Source organism: Aquarana catesbeiana, linkage group LG06 (genome assembly GCF_042186555.1).
Source record: "Aquarana catesbeiana isolate 2022-GZ linkage group LG06, ASM4218655v1, whole genome shotgun sequence".
NCBI lineage: Eukaryota > Metazoa > Chordata > Amphibia > Anura > Ranidae > Aquarana > Aquarana catesbeiana.
The window spans coordinates 409,425,297-409,446,209 of NC_133329.1; the positions used below are offsets into that span (position 1 = coordinate 409,425,297).

Here is a 20,913-nt window from a genome sequence, read left to right on the forward strand (position 1 = left end):
GCATCCCCACCACATGATGCTGCCACCACCATGTTTCACGATGGGGATGGTGTGTTCAGGGTGATGTGCAGTGTTAATTTTCCACCACACATAGCGTTTTTTTTTAGGCCAAAAAGTTGAATTTCGGTCTCATCTGACCAGATCACCTTCTTCCACATGTTTGCAGATTTGTGGAGAACACGACTAATAGTTGTCCTGTGGACAGATTCTCCCACCTGAGCTGTGGATCTCTGCAGCTCCTCCAGAGTTACCATGGACCTCTTGGCTCTTCTCTGATGAATGCTCTCCTTGCCCGGCCGGTCAGTTTAGGTGGACGGCCATGTCTTGGTAGGTTTGCAGTTGTGTCATACTCTTTCCATTTTCCGATGATGGATTGAACAGAGCTCCGTGAGATGTTCAAAGCTTGGGAGAATTATTTATAACCTAACCCTGCTTTATACTTCTCCACAACTTTATCCCTGACCTGTCGGGTGTGTTCCTTGGCCTTCATGATGCTGTTTGTTCACTAAGGTTCTCTAACAAACCTCTGAGGGCTTCACAGAACAGCTGTATTTATACTGAGATTAAATGACACACAGGTGGACTCTATTTACTAATTAGGTGACTTCTGAAGGCAATTGGTTCCACTAGATTTTAGTTAGGCCACTTTCCTGTCAGTTTTTTAGGCGGACCTGAACGGACCCTCCATAGACCTATATTGAGCATTGGATGTCAGCGGTGACATGTCCGCTGGCATCCGACCCGCTCTGATCTGAAAAAGTGTAACGGAGGAAAAACCTACTTTTCCATCCGTTTTCGGATCGGATGACAACGGACTCTACGGTCCATCATCATCCGATCCCCCATAGGGGAGAGCAGCACTCTGACAGGTCCGTCGCTGCACACTGTGCAGTGATGGACCTGTCATCTGCCTGCTCAGCGGGGATCCACGGAGCGATCCCCGCTGAGCAAGCGGATGTTCACGGGGCGGATCATCACGGATCCGTCCCGTGTGAAAGGACCCTTAGGGGTATCAGCGTAAAGGGGGCTGAATGCAAATTCCCCCCCCCCCACACTTTTCACATATTTATTTGTAAAAAACATTTGAAAACCATTTATCATTTTCCTTCCACTGCACAATTATGCGCCACTTTGTGTTGGTTTATCACATAAAATCCCAATAAAATACATTTAAGTTTTTGGATGTAACATGACAAAATGTGGAAAATTTCAAGGGGTACGAATACTTTTTCAAGGTGCTGTATATATTGTAGCAGTGGGACCCCGTGCTACTCAGAGGTTTGCTGGTTTACAGCCCGATTTGTGGAGAAGCAGGCACGCTGATTGCACGGCTGTGTGCTGGGCTATTAGTTGTGACCTGACTATGGGTCAGGGCTACACCCAACAGACAGGAGGTCTGTGCAGGGGAGTCAGGTGGACCCCCATCCTCTCCAGGAGTTAGAGAGGCTGCACGGGGGGCAGCCAGAGCGTGGATGTCTGCAGGAGGCAGCTTGACTCTAAGGAAGTCTTTTGTTCTGAGGAGCAGGCCTGAACCAGCCGCGCGGCAAGAGAGTAAGCCAGGAGGCTGTAGAATTCTGATTGTGCAAGTTACAGTAACGGTGGAACCCCCTGCTTGGGCTACTGATGTCTTTTGTGAACTTTTCTGTTCTTTTAAATAAAAGTGGGCTACTATGCCCGAAAAAATACAGTTTTGGACTGGCGCACTCATTGAAAACGCACCTACCGCTTGAGTCTGATCACCCCAATCTTAAAATATATATTTCATAAATAACACAAGTCAAACATATCCCCCCTCTTCCTTCACAAACCCCTCATATATCACATGTAGGATATTTCTGCTCAACTTACCCTTCTACAATACTGAGTACCATTCGTGTCTGTATCCACCAATAAGGAGTACGCGGTTTCCTCACGAATGTCTGAGCAGGAAATGCTTTGTCCCCCAATTTCTACATTCACATTTGTAGTGCCGGTGAAATTAACCTTCACGTAATTTGGGTCCTGTAGCAGCAAAACACACAGATATCATTAGGTTTGTCCACCAGAGGAGCTTACACTCTAATGTCCCCCCACAGTCACACACTATTATTATTATACATTTATATAGCTCTGACATATACCGCAGTGCTGTACAGAGATCACTGAGTTTGTCACATCAGTCTCTGCACAAGAGGAGCTTCTCCACCAGGTGGTGCTGTTCTGCAGGGTGCTGTTGGCTCACTCTGCTGTGATCTCAGCTGAGAGAAGCAGCAAGCCAGGGGCCTCTCATGCAGGCTTTTCCCAGGCAAGCATGGACCATGTTGGGGAAGACAAAGGTGGAGGCTCTCCAGAGGCACTCAGGCCTACTCCATGTGCTCAAGCTGCAATGGATCCTGGGCCTGTCCCTATGCAAGGGGAGTCCTTACCAGTCTTCCAGGATAAAGTGGTGAACAGACTTTGCCGCATTGTTAAGGAGGAACAGAAACTTGCTGTCATGAAAGAAGATCTCAGGAAAAAGAAATCCCTGCATAGTAAGCCTGGAAGAGGGAAGTCTCCAAGCTGAAGTCTCTGGAAGAGGAATTGAAAATGCAGGAGGAGCTGGCTGCGAGGAGTTCCACATGGACACTAACAGTGCAGAGCAGGAATGTTGCATGAACATTGAAACTGCAGAGCAGAAGGCCGTATGAACGCTCAAACAGCTGGTGTTTTTTCTAAACAGAAGACTTTACTTGATGATGGGACTGTTGGTATCTGTGGTACTTCTGGGACTATGGTGAGCGGGACTGTTGTGCTGGAGGGAAGGAGGGAGGATCAGAATATGATTTGTCATTTGTGTGTCCAGAATCGCTGAATCTGTTTTGGGAACGGTTTGAGCATGTATATAGGGGCCAGCTGGACTGGAAGGGTTTTGTCCCCAAAGTTGTCTCACGACAGCCCTTGATTAAGAATGTGACTATCCTGACTAATAAGGAATGAGTCTATACCCCCCGAGGATTTATGGGTCTGGTTGAGGAGGTTTGGTGAAACATTGTGTCCCTTAAAAAAGATTGTGGATGATAGAGGAATCTGGAGGGGTGGGTGGTCAGTGTCACTGAGGTTGAGTGTGTGTGGGAATGTGGTCCAACATCTGCCCTCCTCTGCCTTTATTGGTAGAGATAGGATTACCGTCTTTTACCCCGGTCAACCTAAGCTGTGCCATAAATGTGGAGTCAAGGGACATTTCTCCTCTAATTGTCCAGAACAGAAGGGCTCTTTGTGTCAGGAACTGGGGCATCTGGCGAGGGACTGTAACATCATTAAATGTAACCTATGTGATAAGGTTGGTCACCCTTATAGCCGGTGCCCTGAGGCTTTGCACAATAAGCCAGAGCTAGTGGAGGAATTCTTCCGTCTGGATAGAGAAGAGTCTGGGTTGGTGGAGGTTGTACCAGGGAAACCTAGTGTCTCTGTCCCGTCAGAATCCCCCCAGTCTGTGGTTCCCCAGTCAGTGTCAGAAAGTGTGGTTGTCAAGTCTGTGTCTGCACCTATTGTTTCTCCTAGTGTAGTGAAGGCAGTGGAGGGTGCTGGACCAGAATGTATGGTGGTGCCAACCCCTCCTCCTCGGCGTGGCAGAAGGGAGGCTGGAGGTCAGCAGACACTGAGGGGTGGAGTGAGGGATGGATTGGATGATGGTGGAGGGGGGGGGATGGGAAGGGAATAAGGGTGGCTGGTGCAGAATGCAAGGTGAATGATGTGGAAGTCGGGGTGAACGATGTGGGGGGAGGGGTCAATGGGGGGGGGGGGTTCGGAATCGCGGTGATTAAATCTCAAAAGGTTTCTTAGCCTGGATTGTGTTTGAGTTGAGGTTCTGGGTTTGTAGTCTCTTTTTTGTTGTCATTAAAATATGTTTCTTAATATGTTATCTTGCCAGTAAACGGTTTTCTTTACTTGCTGATGTAAGCACGCTTGTTTTTGTTTAGTTGTTATTTATTTTTGTGTAAATATGTTTTTTATTAATAAGCTGTATGTTTGTATGATTTTTTGATAAGAAAAAAAAATTACACTCTAAAGTCCCCTCCCCCACAGTCACACACTATTATTATTATACATTTATATAGCTCTGACTTACACCGCAGTGCTGTACAGAGAACACTGAGCCAGTCACATCAGTCTCAATACTGATTTCTCTTCCCATTGACACTAGTGGAAAAGATGGGGGGAATGGGGGGGAGGTCACTGGGACAATTAAACCCTCCGCCACACGACTACACTCCATCCAGAATGAAAAGAGTACAGTCTGGAGTTCCCCTTTAATTTCATCGTTCTGCACGTTCATTCCCCTCCCCTGTGTCATGTGACTGCTCAAGTGGCGCGTCTCTTACCTGGAAATCTCCGACGATCAGTGATGGCCGCGTGAACGGAGAATTGTTTGGTACCTGAACGGTGGCGGCTTGGTCTGCAAAGTTTAGAACCTGCACAGTGGCCTCTCCCGCCTTTGGAACGAGCGGATTCGTCTCCTGGAATGCCGGAATAGAAAGAAATGGAAATAGTTTATTTATGTAAAGTGGTTGTAAACTCTCCATACACCCAGTGAAGTGACTGGCCTCAGGAGACACACAGAAACAAATCCTTCATAAGTTGTACCCGTTTATCAGCTCTCTTCTCTTCTTCACAGCCAAAGTGCAGAATTTATACAGCTTTTCTGAGCTGTCAGAGGTCATCCAGCACCCAGGGCGAAGATGGTGAATTGTCCCCCCCCCCCCCAACCTGTCAGGTGAAGTCCCCAGTAGAGTCCTCCTTTACATCAGGTGCCCCCAATAATATCCTCCTTATATCAGGTGTCCCCAATAGAGTCCTTCTTTACATCAAGTGTCCCCAGTAGACTTCTCCTTTAAGTCAAGCGTCCCCAATAAAGTGCCCCGTTACATCAGGTGTCCTCAATAGAGTCCCCGTTACATCAGATGTCCGAAATAATATATCCTTTACATCAGGTGTTCCCAATAGTATATCCCTTTACGTCAGGTGTTCCCAATAGTATATCCCTTTACATCATATGTTCCCAATAGATTCATCCTTTACATCAGGTGTCCCAAAAGAGTCCCCCTTTACATCAGGTGTCCGCAATAGAGTCCCCCTTTACACCAGGTGTTCCCAATAGTATCCCGTTTCCATCAAGTGTCCCCAAAGGAGTCCCCCTTTACACCAGATGTCCCCAATAGAGTCATCCTTTACATCAGGTGTTTTCAATAGTATCCCGTTTCCATCAGGTATCCCCAACAGAGTCCCCCTTTACATCAGGTGTCCCCAATAGAGTCCCCCTTTACATCAGGTGTTCCGAATAGAGTCCCCCTTTACAGCAGGTGTTCCGAATAGAGTCCCCCTTTACATCAGATGTCCCCAATAAAGTCCCCCTTTACATCAGGTGTCCACAATAGAGGGAGAGAGGAAGAAGTACACGATCCACCCTCCTACCGCAGCAACACCACGCTGAGACTGAGGACAGTTCTCTTTCTCAGTTCCGGGTCTTCTGCGCCCCATGCAGGCCGGATGGATGGATTAGAAAGCCAAATCCTCCCTCCAGCAGCAGCTATTGGCCGCTGCTCCTTCTGACAGGAGTGACACTGCAGCCACTTGTGTCAGCGAGGAGCGGGACGAGCGGCCAACCCAGCATCCAGGACAGGTCCCCAATCGACCCCCCCCCCCCCCCCCCGATTACATTGTTCCTAGGTATTGTATGGCCACAGAACACCCCCTTCCCCCATGTTATTAAGAAGAGAGTGTTTTGTTATATTCATATATTGCACAATAAGTGTAAAAAAAATTCAGATCTGTCCTGTGTAATCTCAAGGAGCCTATTTAGCCCTCCCAGTTCTTATCTTGGACCACAAAACCATGACCCAGCATGCAGTGTAGATGAGGAGGAGGAATTTATTAGTTTATCAAAAGACAACTGGGCAGCATTTTTTGTGATTTCAAAAATCAACGCCAGAAAAAGATCAAGCGATCCATTGAACCTTTTTTAATTTTTTTTTTATTTTGTTGTCCTGAGCAAGTTTTAATGCGCTTACTGTTGATGGGCTCACTACCGCTGCTGGAAGTCTTAAACTCACATTTATTTTGATCTCCACAACAGTAGCAACAGCGAACGCCAGAGCTGCCAGCAGCATGCCGATGGCCATCTTTGCGATGGGGCTGCGGAGAGGAGGAATAATTACAAGTGAATGGGTGGCCCACAGATACACCGAGCAATCACTGCAATGGCCGGACATTGTTACTCACTGGAAGTTGATCTTGCAAAGCTTGATGAGAGGGTAGATCCCCAGATCAAATACCGGGACCAGAATGAGGTTCAGAACTGAGTTCAGGACCTGGAGAGATAAGACATTCTATTACCACCACTCTGCTTACATGGAAGATCTAAATCTCATAAAATAACTCATTAAATTCCTGCAATAATGTATATCATGGGCACCATACTGACTCCATGTACATTGTTTTGCCTTAGGGAATCAGAAAGGAATTTTATTTCCCATGGACCATGCTCAATAAGGTGTTTTTTTTGCCTTCCTTGTGATAAACCTTGAACCATGGACCATGCCCCAGAAGTTGTCAACTCTGACGAAACACGTTGGAAGGAGCTACGTACGGTGATGTCATCACGCAACCCCAAGTATCCCCGTGAGTGCGATGCGCCCGTTTATAACCAGCGCTGTTGAGTCTTTACATATGTAAGTGCAATTACTTTGCTTTAATACATTATATTATCAGGGGTTTTATACTGTGTGGAGCGCATGGCCTCCTTTCTTTTCCCAACATGGTGTTTATAGGATGCCGAATTGAGGAATAGGTGATATATGGTGTTCCTGTTGATGGTTCTTCTATAGAAGCCTGTGCTCTGCCTATTATTGGTTGCAGTTACAGTACATCATGCAATCTATGACTTCTCTATAATTTGAGTATATTTATATATATATATATATATATATATATATATATATATATATGGTAAGCCTTTACCTGTGCTCTAAAGGTGGTGGGGATTCACTTGGAGTGGGATTCATAGTGTTCAAATTCTGGACATTTATTTGCACAGTCTGGCTTTTTGGACATTTTTTCATTTAACCTGGTTTATTGTGTGTAATATGCGAGTTATAGATGTTCATATATATATATATATATATATATATATATATATATATATATATATATATATACACACACATATGCTTGATTAGCAAAGCACATTTGATTAGCAAAGCACATTGCGGTGAAGTCAGCAAGTTATGGCCCCAAGAGGAGATTCTAATTATGTATAGTTAGAGTGGGCTGACCTTGTAGGAACTAATAATGTGAGGTCAGAATGGGCCCCTTACACTGAACAAGGTGCCACACGCAGAGGGACGTACTATATCTGATATTAATCCTTAACGCGCCATTTCCTCTGTTAATGCCATCACTGACTGTGGTTAGTGGCGTTGCGTGGGGGGTGCGGGGGGTGCCGTGGCCCCGGGCGCGAAATTTAGGGGGGCGCAATTTCGTGCCAGTAGTGTCACTACTGGCTGCCTCCTCCTAATTTCTTTTCCTGTGTCCCCCGCGCTCCGCCGCCATGTCTAGTGTTTTGCGCCCTGTGATTGGGCGTATGGGGGTCATGTGCGGCGTGGGGCTGGCCTATCCGCGATCACAGTCGCTCCTGAAGTCCCGCCTCCGCACATGACCCCCATTCGCCCAATCACAGTGCGCCGGGAAAAATGAATATGGCGGCCGGAGCGCAGGGGAGACGAGAGTGTGAGCGCCGGGGCAGATGTCTTCTCATCCTCCAGACCGAGGCAACACAATAAGGTAAGAAATAGATAAACGGGGGGGGGAGAGAAGAGACAGGCGCCGTATATGTAGTGTCAGTATAGGAAGACTAGGCAGGACAGTATAGTGTATAGTGTAGTGGACAGTGTAGTATAGTGTATAGTGTAGTGGTCAGTATAGTGGTGTGGACAGTGTAGTATTGTGGTCAGTACAGTGTAGTGGACAGTGTAGTGTAGTGGTCAGTACAGTGTAGTGGTCAGTGTAGTATAGTGGACAGTATAGTGTAGTGGACAGTATAGTGTAGTGGACAGTATAGTGTAGTGGACAGTGTAGTGTAGTGGACAGTGTAGTGTAGTGGTCAGTGTAGTGTAGTGGTCAGTGTAGTGTAGTGGTCAGTACAGTCTAGTGGACAGTGTAGTATTGTGGTCAGTATAGTGTAGTGGACAGTGTAGTGTAGTGGTCAGTGTAGTGTAGTGGTCAGTGTAGTGCAGTGGTCAGTGTAGTGGACAGTGTAGTGTAGTGGACAGTGTAGTGTAGTGGACAGTACAGTGTAGTGGACAGTGTAGTATTGTGGTCAGTGTAGTGGTCAGTGTAGTATAGTGGTCAGTGTAGTGGTCAGTACAGTGTAGTGGTCAGTGTAGTATAGTGGTCAGTACAGTGTAGTGGACAGTGTAGTATTGTGGTCAGTATAGTGTAGTGGACAGTGTAGTGGACAGTGTAGTGTAGTGGTCAGTGTAGTGTAGTGGTCAGTGTAGTGTAGTGGTCAGTATAGTGTAGTGGACAGTGTAGTGTAGTGGACAGTGTAGTGTAGTGGTCAGTACAGTGTAGTGGACAGTGTAATATTGTGGTCAGTGTAGTGGTCAGTACAGTGTAGTGGTCAGTGTAGTATTGTGGTCAGTATAGTGTAGTGGTCAGTGTAGTATTGTGGTCAGTATAGTGTAGTGGACAGTGTAGTGTAGTGGTCAGTACAGTGTAGTGGACAGTGTAGTATTGTGGTCAGTGTAGTATTGTGGTCAGTATAGTGTAGTGGACAGTGTAGTGTAGTGGTCAGTACAGTGTAGTGGACAGTGTAGTATTGTGGTCAGTGTAGTATTGTGGTCAGTGTAGTATAGTGGTCAGTACAGTGTAGTGGACAGTGTAGTACTGTGGTCGGTGTAGTATTGTGGTCAGTGTAGTGTAGTGGTCAGTACAGTGTAGTGGTCAGTACAGTGTAGTGGTCAGTGTAGTATAGTGGTCAGTGTAGTATTGTGGTCAGTATAGTGGACAGTGTAGTGTAGTGGACAGTGTAGTATAGTGGACAGTGTAGTATAGTGGTCAGTGTAGTGTAGTAGACAGTATAGTGGTCAATGTAGTGTAGTTCTCAGTGTAGTGGTCAGTATAGTATAGTGGACAGTGTAGTGGTCAGTATAGTGGTCAGTGTAGTGTAGTGGACAGTATAGTGGTCAGTGTAGTATAGTGGTCAGTATTGTATAGTGTAGTGGACAGTGTAGTTCTCAGTGTAGTGGTCAGTATAGTGGTTAGTGTAGTGGACAGTATAGTGGTCAGTGTAGTTCTTAGTGTAGTGGTCAGTACAGTGTAGTGGTCAGTACAGTGTAGTGGTCAGTGTAGTATTGTGGTCAGTGTAGTATTGTGGTCAGTATAGTGTAGTGGACAGTGTAGTATAAGGGTCAGTACAGTGTAGTGGACAGTGTAGTATAGTGGACAGTGTAGTATAGTGGTCAGTGTAGTATTGTGGTCAGTGTAGTGTAGTAGACAGTATAGTGGTCAATGTAGTGTAGTTCTCAGTGTAGTGGTCAGTATAGTATAGTGGTTAGTGTAGTGGTCAGTGTAGTTCTCAGTGTAGTGGACAGTATAGTGGTCAGTGTAGTATAGTGGTCAGTATTGTATAGTGTAGTGGACAGTGTAGTTCTCAGTGTAGTGGACAGTATAGTGGTCAGTGTAGTTCTTAGTGTAGTGGACAGCATAGTGTAGTGGTCAGTGTAGTGTAGTGGTCAGTGTAGTGTAGTGGTCAGTGTAGTTCTTAGTGTAGTGGACAGTATAGTATAGTGGTCAGTGTAGTGTGTAATGGTCAGTATAGGAATCAGGTAGGTCAGTACTATTGTATTTGAAGGGACTCGGGGAGTGATAAAAGTCCATAGGTTAGGGGGGGGGGGGGGGGCGCAAATTACTTGCCTTGCCCCGGGTGCTGACAACCCACGCTACGCCACTGGGTTTACAATACCCTTTGTAAAAGAGCAGCCTGATTCAGAGTATTTCCAAGGCTCTGTCCTTGGGCCCCTTCTATTCTCTCAATACAACTCTTCCTTGGGCCATTTGATAACCTCCCATGGCTTCCAATATGACCTCTACACCAACATCCCATGACTTCCAACACCACCTCTACACCAGCATCCCATGGCTACAAATACCACCTCTACACCAATATCCCATGGCTACCAATACTACCTAAACACCGACATCCCATGGCTTCTAATACAACCTCTACACTGACATCCCATGTCATTCAATATGACCTCTACACAGCCATTCCATGGCATCTAATACGACCTCTACACTGACAACCCATGGCATCCAATATGACCTCTACACGGCCATCCCATGGCTCCCAATACCACCTCTACACCAACATACCATGGCTTCCAATACAACCTCTACACCGACATCCCATGGCATCCAATACGACCTCTACACTAACATCCCATGGCTTCCAATACCACCTCTATGCAGACACCCAATGGCTTCCAATACCACCTCTACTCCAACATCCCATGGCTTCCAATACAACCTCTACACGGACATCCCATGGCATCCAATACGACCTCTACACTAACATCCCATGGCTTCCAATACCACCTCTATGCAGACACCCAATGGCTTCCAATATCTCCTCTACCCCAACATCCCATGGCTTCCAATACAACCTCTACACGGACATCCCATGGCTCCCAATACCACCTCTAAGCCGACACCAAATGGCTTCCAATACCACCTCTACACCAACATCCCATTGCTTCCAATACCACCTGTACACCTACATCCCATGACTTCCAATACCACCTCTACATTGATATCCAATGCCTTCCAATACCACCTCTACACGGACATCCCATGGCTTCCAATACCACCTCTACACTGACATCCCATTGCTTCCAATACCACCTCTACACCTACATCCCATGACTTCCAATACCACCTCTACATTGATATCCAATGCCTTCTAATACCACCTCTACACCTACATCCCATGACTTCCAATACCACCTCTACATTGATATCCAATGCCTTCTAATACCACCTTTACACCAACATACTATGGCTTCCAATACCACCTCTACACCAACGGCACCCAGATCTGCCTCTCTACTCCCCAGCTCACCCCCTTGATCTCCTCACGTATCACAAAGTAACTGAGCAACATATCAGTATGGATGTCACACCATATTTACATAGTTGGTAAAGTTTAATAAAGACACCAGTCCATCCAGTTCAACCTGTGGTGTGTGTGTGTGTTAGTGAGTTTATGTCATTAATAAATCCCATATCCCTTTATGTTGCGATTGTTAAGATACCCATCTAATTTTCTTTTGAAACTATCGACACTCCCTGCTGATACCACTGCTTGTGGAAGGGAGTTCCACATCCTTACCGCTCTCACAGTAGTGAACCCTCTATGTAGTTTAAGGTTAAACCACTTCCTCAAACTTAATCACTGGCTAAATCTTGTCACCTCAACTTCTGTAACATTTCCAGAATTTGCTCCTTTTTAACTAACAACACCAACTAAACAACTTATTACCTCCCACCTTGACTACTGCAACTCTCTTCTTACTGGCCAACCTCTATACAGACTGTCCCCTCTTCAATCTTTAGTGAAAGCTGCTACTAACCTTAATAATCAATCTATAACTGCTGCTCCTCTTTGCCAATCCCTCCACTGGCTTCCCTTAGCTCAACATATACAACTCAGAATACTAAGAACAACCTACAAAGCCACCTACAACTCTCCCCAGAGCTACAACACCCACCTCATCCCCACATATCGCCCAAATTGTCCACCCCGCTCTTCCCAGGTCCTCTTGCTCTCTGGTCCCCTTGTTACCTCCTCCTTTGCCCTCCTCCAGGACTTCTTCATAGCCTCTCCCATCCTCTGGATCTCCCTACCCAATCTGTCTGGTTATCTCCTACCCTGCCTGCCTTTAGGTGATCCCTGAAAACTACCCCACCTCTAACCGAAAAATGTACTTTGGTTACCTCCATCAGCTTATCCCCCACAACTATTACCTTTTGTACCACCTCCTCCTGACTTTAGATTGTAAGCTCCATGATCAGAGCCCTCCTAATCCTTCTGTATTTTATTGTATTGTAACTGTACCGTCTCCCTTTATATTATAGGGTGCTGCGCAAACTGTTGGTGCTATCTACATCCTGTATAATGATGTTTATGCCATTTTACTGAGCCCTGATGAAGAGGTTGTGGCCCTTGAAACGTGTTGGTGTGTCCTTTTGTTCTTCTTATTGTTACCAGCTGAACAATTAAAGCTCTGTGACTCTGAATGATTTTTGTTTGTCTCTTTCTTTGACTTATTATTCTTTTAAAACATTAACTGCCAGGTGAGTAACACAGTGATAAAAGTACAATGACTGTTCCATACCTGTATCTGGTCCGGCTGAATGACAAATGCAGTCTGTAAACAGAATTGATAATAAATAATTAATCAGCATTCACAGGTGATATTGGGGGATGGGGGGGGGGTTGGGGGCTGGGGAGGGGGATACAAATGTTTCAATGTTACACTATCTTGAAAACGCAATTGTCTAACGAATTCTCAGACAAGGGTGGAAATGGTGGTTTAGCGAATGAATGTGAATACGGGGGTCACAATCTGGATACAGGGACTGAACTGTGAAAATAAATCTTCACTTACGAAATCGGCGTTCATTCTTGTAGCCTGAAGAGTCCATCGCGATCCCTGAAGAGTAACAGATATGGGAGGTTAATTGTCTCTGGTCTAAATTGTAGATTGGAAGCTCCTCGGGGGTGTGGACTGCTGCCAGGATGTCTATAAATCTAAGGAGCGACCTGATCTGTGATTGGAAATGACAGGTGACGGGACCCTAAATGTCCCCCAACTCAGGTGACGTCCCCGTGTGATGAATGCACAGTAGGGTTGCCACCTCGTCCCTTTAACCACTTCAGCCCCGGAATGTTTTACCCCCCTTCATGACCAGGCCATTTTTTGTGATACGGGTGTGTTACTTTAACTGACAATTGCGCAGTCGTGCGGCACTGTACTCAAATAAAATTGATGCCTTTTTTTCCCACAAATAGAGCTTTCTTTTGGTGGTATTTGATCACCTCTGCTGTGTTTATTTTTTGCGCTATAAACAAAATAAGAGCGACAATTTTGAAAAAAAAAAACTATATTTTTTACTTTCTGCTATAAAACATATTCAATAAAAAGATGTAAAAAATTGAATTTCTTCATAAATTCTTTATTCCAATATGTATTCTGCTACATGCTTTTGGCAAAAAAAAAAATCCCAATAAGCGTATATTGACTTGTTTGCGCAAAAGTTATTGTGTCTACAAACCATGGGATATTTTTATGGCATTTTTATTTATTTATTTTTTCTACTAGTAATGGCAGCGATCAGCGATTTTTAGCAGGACCGCGACATTGCGGCGGACAAATCGGACACCTAACTGACACTTTTGACACTTTTTTCGGGAACCAGTGACATTATTGCAGTGATCAGTGCTTAAAATATACACTGTCACTGTACTAATGACACTGGCAGGGAAGGGGGTTAACATCAGGGGCGACCAAAGGGTTAAGTGTGCCCCTAGGTGGTGCTTGCTAACTGTGTGTGGGGGGGATGGTGACTGGGTGAAGACAGAGTTCAGTGTTTCTGCTTAGCAGGAACACAAGATCTCTATCTTCTCCAGCAGCAGAAGACCACACCGGGTGGCACTCCTGTCAGCTAAGAACAGGAAACTGAGACTACAATTGGACAATAGAAGGTTGTAAAAACGCTGCCTGGTCTGATGAGTCTGGATTTCAGCTGCGACATTCAGATGGTGGGGTCAGAATTTGCCGCATGGATCCATTCTGCCTTGTATCACCGGTTCAGGTTGGTGGTGGGGGTGTAATGGTGGGGGGTATATTTTCTTGGCACACTTTGGGCCCCTTAGTACCAATTGAGCATCGTTTAAATGCCACGTACTACCTGAGTATTGTTGCTGACCATGTCCATCCCTTTATGACTACAGTGTCCCCATCTTCTGATGGCTCCTTCTAGCAGGATAATGCACCATGTCCCAAAGCTCCAATCATCTCACCACTGGACAATGAGGTCCCTGTACTCCAATGGCCTCCACACTCACCACATCTCATCCAATAGAGGAACTTTGAGATGTAGTGGAACGGGAGATTGGCATCATGGATGTGCAGCCGACAAATCTGCAGCAATCGAGTGATGTTATCATGTCACTATGGAGCAAAATCTCTGAGGAACGTTTTCAACACCTTGTTGTATCTACACCACCAAGAATGAAGGCAAAAGGGGGTCCAACCCGCTACTAGCAAGGGGGACCTAATAAAGTGGCTGGTGAGTGTATATTTACATGATTGGAATTTGTGTTCCATATGTTTTGGACCTGAGAATTACCTGCTGGTCGTAGAGAGCCCAGAACATCGGGAAGGGGATGTACAAAAAGAGGACTTTGGTCACCATTTTCACTTCTGTGATGAGTTTTTTCTGAAAAAAAAAAAATTGTACATTGTAACCGGGAGAAAATCAATCAAAGCTCAGAGAAGCAGGCCGAGAATAACTTAATTACAGATTGCATGGAGTATGTGATGGCAGTTATGAAGGATATTTTGTATCACGTTTTTATATAATTAGTGACCATATTGTTGAGGAATCTTCTGCTAATATAACTTGACATCCTTGAATAGGGGCCCCTGAAAATTGTTGGCTTATATAAGAAGACATATCTGACAGTGGAGAAGGTTCAGCACTTCTGCTAGGCTTTTAATATCGGAGAACTGGGAAAAAACGCTCACGGTTCAATGTACTAGCAGATTTAGATAAACTAACAAACTTCTTCTTGAAATAATAGAGTGCGGCTTTGATACAAGGAATGTGACCATGGTGGAGATGGGGGTCACTTGTGCCTATGTCTACCATGAGCCAAATAAATATGTAAAAGTATGAGAGGACCTCAAACCTAGAAAGAGTTCATGACAGGAGGTCAAAGGAAGAAACCAACATGTTTTCCAGGGGCTCAGAGCTCTATAAGAGCAAGAATGAACCCTGAAGAAGGGGGCCTTCTGAGCTCTCAAAACACGTTAGGTTCATCCTTTGACCTCCTGTCACGAACACGTTTTAGATTTGTGGTGTTCTTTTGACATACTTTCTAGATTTCTCCGGGGACCCCCAGGGACACCCTGGTTGACACGCAAAAGCCTTCAAAAGTTGGAATTTAGCATGATTGGCCCTGTGCCCTGACAATACTTTTTTTATATTAAACACGGACCAAACTGATGTCACGAAACAGAGAAAGGACATTGAGGTGACCTATGAGCAGGCAGAAGACGCTCACACTTACCGAATAGTTCTCAGAGGCCCAGTCCAGCCAGTGCCCCCGCTTGGGGAATTGCTTAAAGCGATGCCTCCAGCGGTTTTTGATGGCGAACTAAAGACGAGAAAGATAAAGCATGGAGATGAATTGGATTCCTCTCACTCTGGAGGTAAGAGGAGGGCATGACTCCCTGAACCTGCTTGTGGCCAAATCATGGGGAAAGGGGGTCCAGCTCAAAAGAACTGAAATATATTGTGCAAGGGAGAGTGAACAGAGACCCATACCACCCACTTACCAGTAGAGGACTTACAGAAATGACAGCTAGACCATAAATTAGCAAGAAACGGTGGCATTGGCTCTGCACACCTGTTCTTCCCATTGTTAGGGGTTCCTTCTTACCATCCATTCTCTGAGTTTCTGGATTATTATGAGGGGATCCTATCATTCCTGCATTAAGTTCCCAGGTTTGCACCTGCTGTACCCATTATGAGGGGTTCCCAACATCCCTGTGCTGAGTTCCCGGGTCTGTACACCCACTGTGCCCATTATGAGGAGTTCCCACCATCCCTGTGCTGAGTTCCCGGGTCTGTACACCCGCTGTGCCCATTATGAGGAGTTCCCACCATCTCTGTGCTGAGTTCCTGGGTCTGTACACCTGCTGTGCCCATTATGAGGAGTTCCCACCATCCCTGTGCTGAGTTCCTGGGTCTGTACACCTTCTTTGCAGATTATGAGGGGTTCCCACCATCCCTGTGCTAAGTTCCCGGGTCTGTACACCTGCTGTGCCCATTGTGCTGCCCCAACGGGGCATAGAATTGATAACCATTTTCTATGGATGTTTATATTTAGTTCACATGCTGCCATCTAGTGACCTTTTGTTGTAATTCACTTGTTTTCTTATGTTCTTTTTCCCTGATGTTATGACACACTTCCTTTGTATGTAATGCTCCACCCTTCTTCCTGTTTTTGTACTTCCTGTGTCATGGATGCAGCTACAAGCCACATGTAACAGGGCACATGTATTCTGCATTGTAAGCTACAGACCGCATAAATACTACAACCTATTCATCTGTTTGTATCCTGTCATCTGCTGTAACCTAATGTTCAGAATAAAAGCACCTTTGTGGATGGAATTTTGGTGAGTTCAAACTATCTGATGAGGATTGTCCTCAGTGATTATATCTTATACGGGCCAGGCATAGAGGTCTTACAAGGGATAAATCGCTTCACAACAATCGGAGTCAGAATAGTCAAAAGATGTATAGAATTCCCCCAGCCTGCTGTGTGTATGTGTGCGCCTGATCTGCAATCGAGCTCAGTGCCATCCGCCATCTTGTGAAGCACATGGTCGCACAAGTTTACTGCACTTCATGTGAATGTTAAAAACTGTTTCTCTACATTAAACTGTGTTACCCCACCTATCTAAGCTGCTGTTCGTCTTCTTAAAGAGACAGTACTATTTCTTGCAAAAACGTGAAAAATGTCTAGACAAGACTCTGAGCACCCTTTTTGGCTGAACCAACGCAGATTCATCATGCCTCTCAACCCGCAGATGTACAGGGAGAAGATTCTGTAGATATTGCCAAACAGAGTGTAAGACCCAAACGTACAATAAACCCTACACAGAAACTTAGAGAAAACTATGAAACCACTAGAGATGAATTCTCCAGCAACCTGTCAGACTTATGGGACAGAACTTCACACTGCATGTCAGTTTTGTCACACTTTAATGATCAACCAGCTGAACGAAGAGACTCTATAGATTGCTTATCTGCCGCGTACAAATGCTACCAGCGGCTGTTTGCAAATTACACAGCTTTCTTGCAGGACTGTAATTCAGCAGAACTGACCAGGGCTGATGCACTAAACCAACAAAGGGATCTCTTAGTGCAAAAAGCACAGTGTAAGGCAGAACTCCGCATTGCTCAACTGCAGGAGACCAGATCTCACAGATCCACATCAACCAAGCACACTGCACGTTCTTCTAGATCCTCTCGCTCCAGAAGTTCAACATTAAGCGACAAGCTAATAGAGGCCCGTGCAAGTCTGGAAGCAAATAAAGTGCGAAGCTCCTTTACCAGAAAGGAAGCAGAAATAGAAACTCAAAAGGCAAAGATGGAAGCTCAACAAGCAGAGGCAGATTCCCAATTAAAGACACAAAAGGCAAAGATGGAAGTTCAAGAAGCAGAAATAGAGGCAAAGATGAAAGCTCAACAAGCAGAAATAGAGGCAAAGATGAAAGCTCAACAAGCAGAAATAGAAACACAAAAGGCAAAGATGAAAGCTCAACAAGCAGAGGCAGATTCCCAATTAAAGCTTCTGCAAATGGAAAAGGAAGTAGAAGCTGCCCTAGCAAGGCAGAGAGTTATCGAACAAGCGATGGGAGAAAGTGCTAACTCAGACTGGTCCATCCCAGCGGAATCGCAAGACCCAGTTGAACGCACCAGTGAATATGTACTAAAGCATAATGTTTGAAATGATACAGAGTTATCTCCTGTACATCTTACTAACAACACTGTTCTGACTCTCAACACAGAGACCTCTCAGCTCCAAATGCCTGAGCCTCTTCAAGTCTACAACACAAATGCATCTATGCAGCAAACCGCATCACCTCTTGCTGACAAGGTGACTTCCAGTGACAAGCCGCAGCTCAAGCCACAGTGAGCACAAGCCTTAGGGACTACACCACAGTTAAACACTCTTGCAACATCATTTCATCCTGGCAAACCTCAGCCTACTTCACCAGAGAACTTTCATACCCGAGGGGTTCCACAAGTTACTTTGGCACCAGAGAGTGAGAGACCAGACTTAAATGACTTTGCCAGATATATGGTACGCCGTGAGCTCATTAACACTACCCTCCCAAGGTTTGACGACTGTCTGGAGAGCTACAGGGCCTGGAGATCAACCTTCAAAGCTGCCATTGCTGATTTGAACCTTACTACCAAGGAGGAACTTGATTTGCTCATAAAGTGGCTGGGGCCAGAATCTGCAGATCGTGTTAAAAGACTGAGAACAGTGCATGTTGACCACCCAGATGCAGGTCTTGTAGCTGCATGGGCAAGAATTGAGCAACCCTTTGGTAGCTCTGAAGCCATAGAAAGCGCTCTATTCAAGAGACTGCAGAACTTCCCAGAAATAGGGAACAAAGACTATCGCAAGCTCCAAGATCTAAATGATCTTCTCAAGGAGCTGGAGTTGGCAAAGACAGACCCGCGTCTACCTGGACTAAGCTTCCTGGACACTGCTCATGGTGTCAATCCAGTGGTGTCTAAACTGCCATACGGCCTGCAAGAGAAATGGGCACAACAGGGCTCAAGGTACAAAAGAGACTATAACGTATCTTTTCCTCCATTCGCAAATTTTTGCAGGTTCATCAATGATCAAGCCTAGATGAGAAACGATCCCAGCTTCAGCTTCATTGAACCCAACTTACCTGCTTCATCATCATCATCTTCATCAAGGTATGATAACATAGCAGCTAAACGTAGAGACTTTAATAGAGCAATATCTGTTAAAAGGACAGACATCTCACCACCCGTATCCTCTCCTGCTCACCAGAGCGATTAGGGTGACAGAGATAAAGACCCTAATTGTCAGTGCCCTATTCACAAGAAGCCTCACCCCCTAAAGAAATGTCGTGTGCTTAGGGCAAAGACGTTACAAGAGCGCAGGGAGATTCTTTAGAAACTTGGAATATGCTATAGGTGCTGTGCTTGTTATGGACATTTTGCTAAAGACTGTAAAGTTGTCATTAAGTGCACAGAATGCAGTAGCGACAGACATGTTACAGCTATGCATCTGGGCCCACCCTTAGACAATTCACGGCAGCCTCCTACCCAGTGGTGTATTTAGGTTTTGTGCTGCCCTAGGCCTGACTAAACTCATGCACCCCCCTAATTTAAATATGACCCACCCCTTGCTGCCAAGGCCACACCCCTTCCTGTTTAAGACCCACCCTATCATCTGTAAACCACACCCCTTCCTCTTTTTAGGCTCATTTGGCACCTTTCAGGGGGGAGGGGGGAACAGGTACCTGTTTTTGACAGGTACCCTTCCCCACTCCCTGGAGACTGCAACTAAATGTGGACTGTTTAAAGGGTTTGCATTGATTTTAGCATGCATGGAGCACTTTGCACATGCCAGTGGCGGCTGGTGCTCAAAATTTTTGGGGGGGTGCAAACAAACTAAGAAATTCAAAAAAAAAGACATCAATTGCAGCCTCACTGTGCCCCATCAAATGCAGCCACTGTTCCATCAAACGCAGCCACTATTCCCACCAAACGCAACCACTGTGCCCATCAATTGCAGCCACTGTGCCCCATCAAACGCAGACACTGTGCCCACCAAACGCAGCCACTGTGCCCACCAAACACAGCCACTGTGCCCACCAAACGCAGACACTGTGCCCACCAAACGCAGACACTGTGCCCACCAAACGCAGACACTGTGCCCATCAATTGCAGCCACTGTACCCATCAATTGCAGCCACTGTGCCATCAAATGCAGCCACTGTGCCCACCAAACGCAGCCACTGTGCCCACCAAACGCAGCCACTGTGCCCACCAAACGCAGCCACTGTGCCCATCAATTGCAGCCACTGTGCCATCAAACGCAGCAACTGTGCCCACCAAACGCAGCCACTGTGCCCCATTAAATGCAGCCACTGTGCCCACCAAACGCAGCCACTGTGCCCATCAATTGCAGCCACTGTGCCATCAAATGCAGCTACTGTGCCCACCAAACGCAGCCACTGTGCCCCATCAAATGCAGCCACTGTGCCCACCAAACGCAGCCACTGTGCCCACCAAATGCAGCCACTGTGCCCACCAAATGCAACCACTGTGCCCATCATTTGCAGCCACTGTGCCATCAAATGCAGCCATTGTGCCCCACCAAACGCTGTCACTGTGCCCATCAATTGCAGTCACTGTGTCCATCAATTGCAGCCACTGTGCCTTTAAAACGCAGCCATTGTGCCCCATCAAACGCTGTCACTGTGCCCATCAATTGATTTATTCAATAACTTTACCTGCTGTTCTTTGGGGTTCCCTTGTGCCTCTCTCTCTCTTCCTGACGTCACTGCCAGACCCTGCCCCAGTGCCGAGGAGAAGGGTCAAGCAGTGTGGAGGAGGGTAGGCGGAGCATAAGGCTCCACCTCCGCCAGTCATCGGCCGCTTATGGGGGCATGAGTCACATGCCGCCCCCCCGCATGAGAGGAAGTCCCCCCACCCGTCTTTCTGATTCCTGGCTCCCGCGGCCGCCCCCCGCACACATGCAGCCCACGGCGGCTGCCTTGCTGTAGCGAGCGGCGCTGCTGTGTATGGGCGTGCTTGTCAGAGGGTGGAGGGGCGTGAGCTCTGCTAAGCACGCCCATACACACGCCCCTCCACCCTCTGCCAAGCACGCTCATACACAGCAGTGCCGCTCGCTACAGCAAGGCGGCCGCCATGGGCTGCATGTGTGCGGGGGGCGGCCGCGGGAGCCGGGAATCGGGTGGGGGGACTTTCTCTCATACGGGGGGGCGGCTTTTTTTGCCGCCCCCCGCAAAGTGCCGCCTTAGGCCTAGG

At 46.4% G+C, this 20,913-nt stretch overlaps 1 protein-coding gene across 1 annotated transcript in view; it reads right to left on the bottom strand.

The window, feature by feature from the left end:
• Positions 1-20,913, bottom strand: part of LOC141147272 (solute carrier family 15 member 2-like) — a 65,389-nt gene that overhangs the window by 17,012 nt on the left and 27,464 nt on the right. Inside the window, exons 9-16 of the mRNA XM_073634479.1 lie at positions 15,371-15,457; positions 14,428-14,517; positions 12,684-12,728; positions 12,411-12,443; positions 6,238-6,326; positions 6,069-6,150; positions 4,341-4,475; positions 1,849-2,001 (exon numbers count right to left, since the gene is read on the bottom strand). Of these exons, the coding sequence (XP_073490580.1) occupies positions 1,849-2,001; positions 4,341-4,475; positions 6,069-6,150; positions 6,238-6,326; positions 12,411-12,443; positions 12,684-12,728; positions 14,428-14,517; positions 15,371-15,457 (714 nt within the window). The remainder of the gene's footprint in view (positions 1-1,848; positions 2,002-4,340; positions 4,476-6,068; positions 6,151-6,237; positions 6,327-12,410; positions 12,444-12,683; positions 12,729-14,427; positions 14,518-15,370; positions 15,458-20,913) is intronic.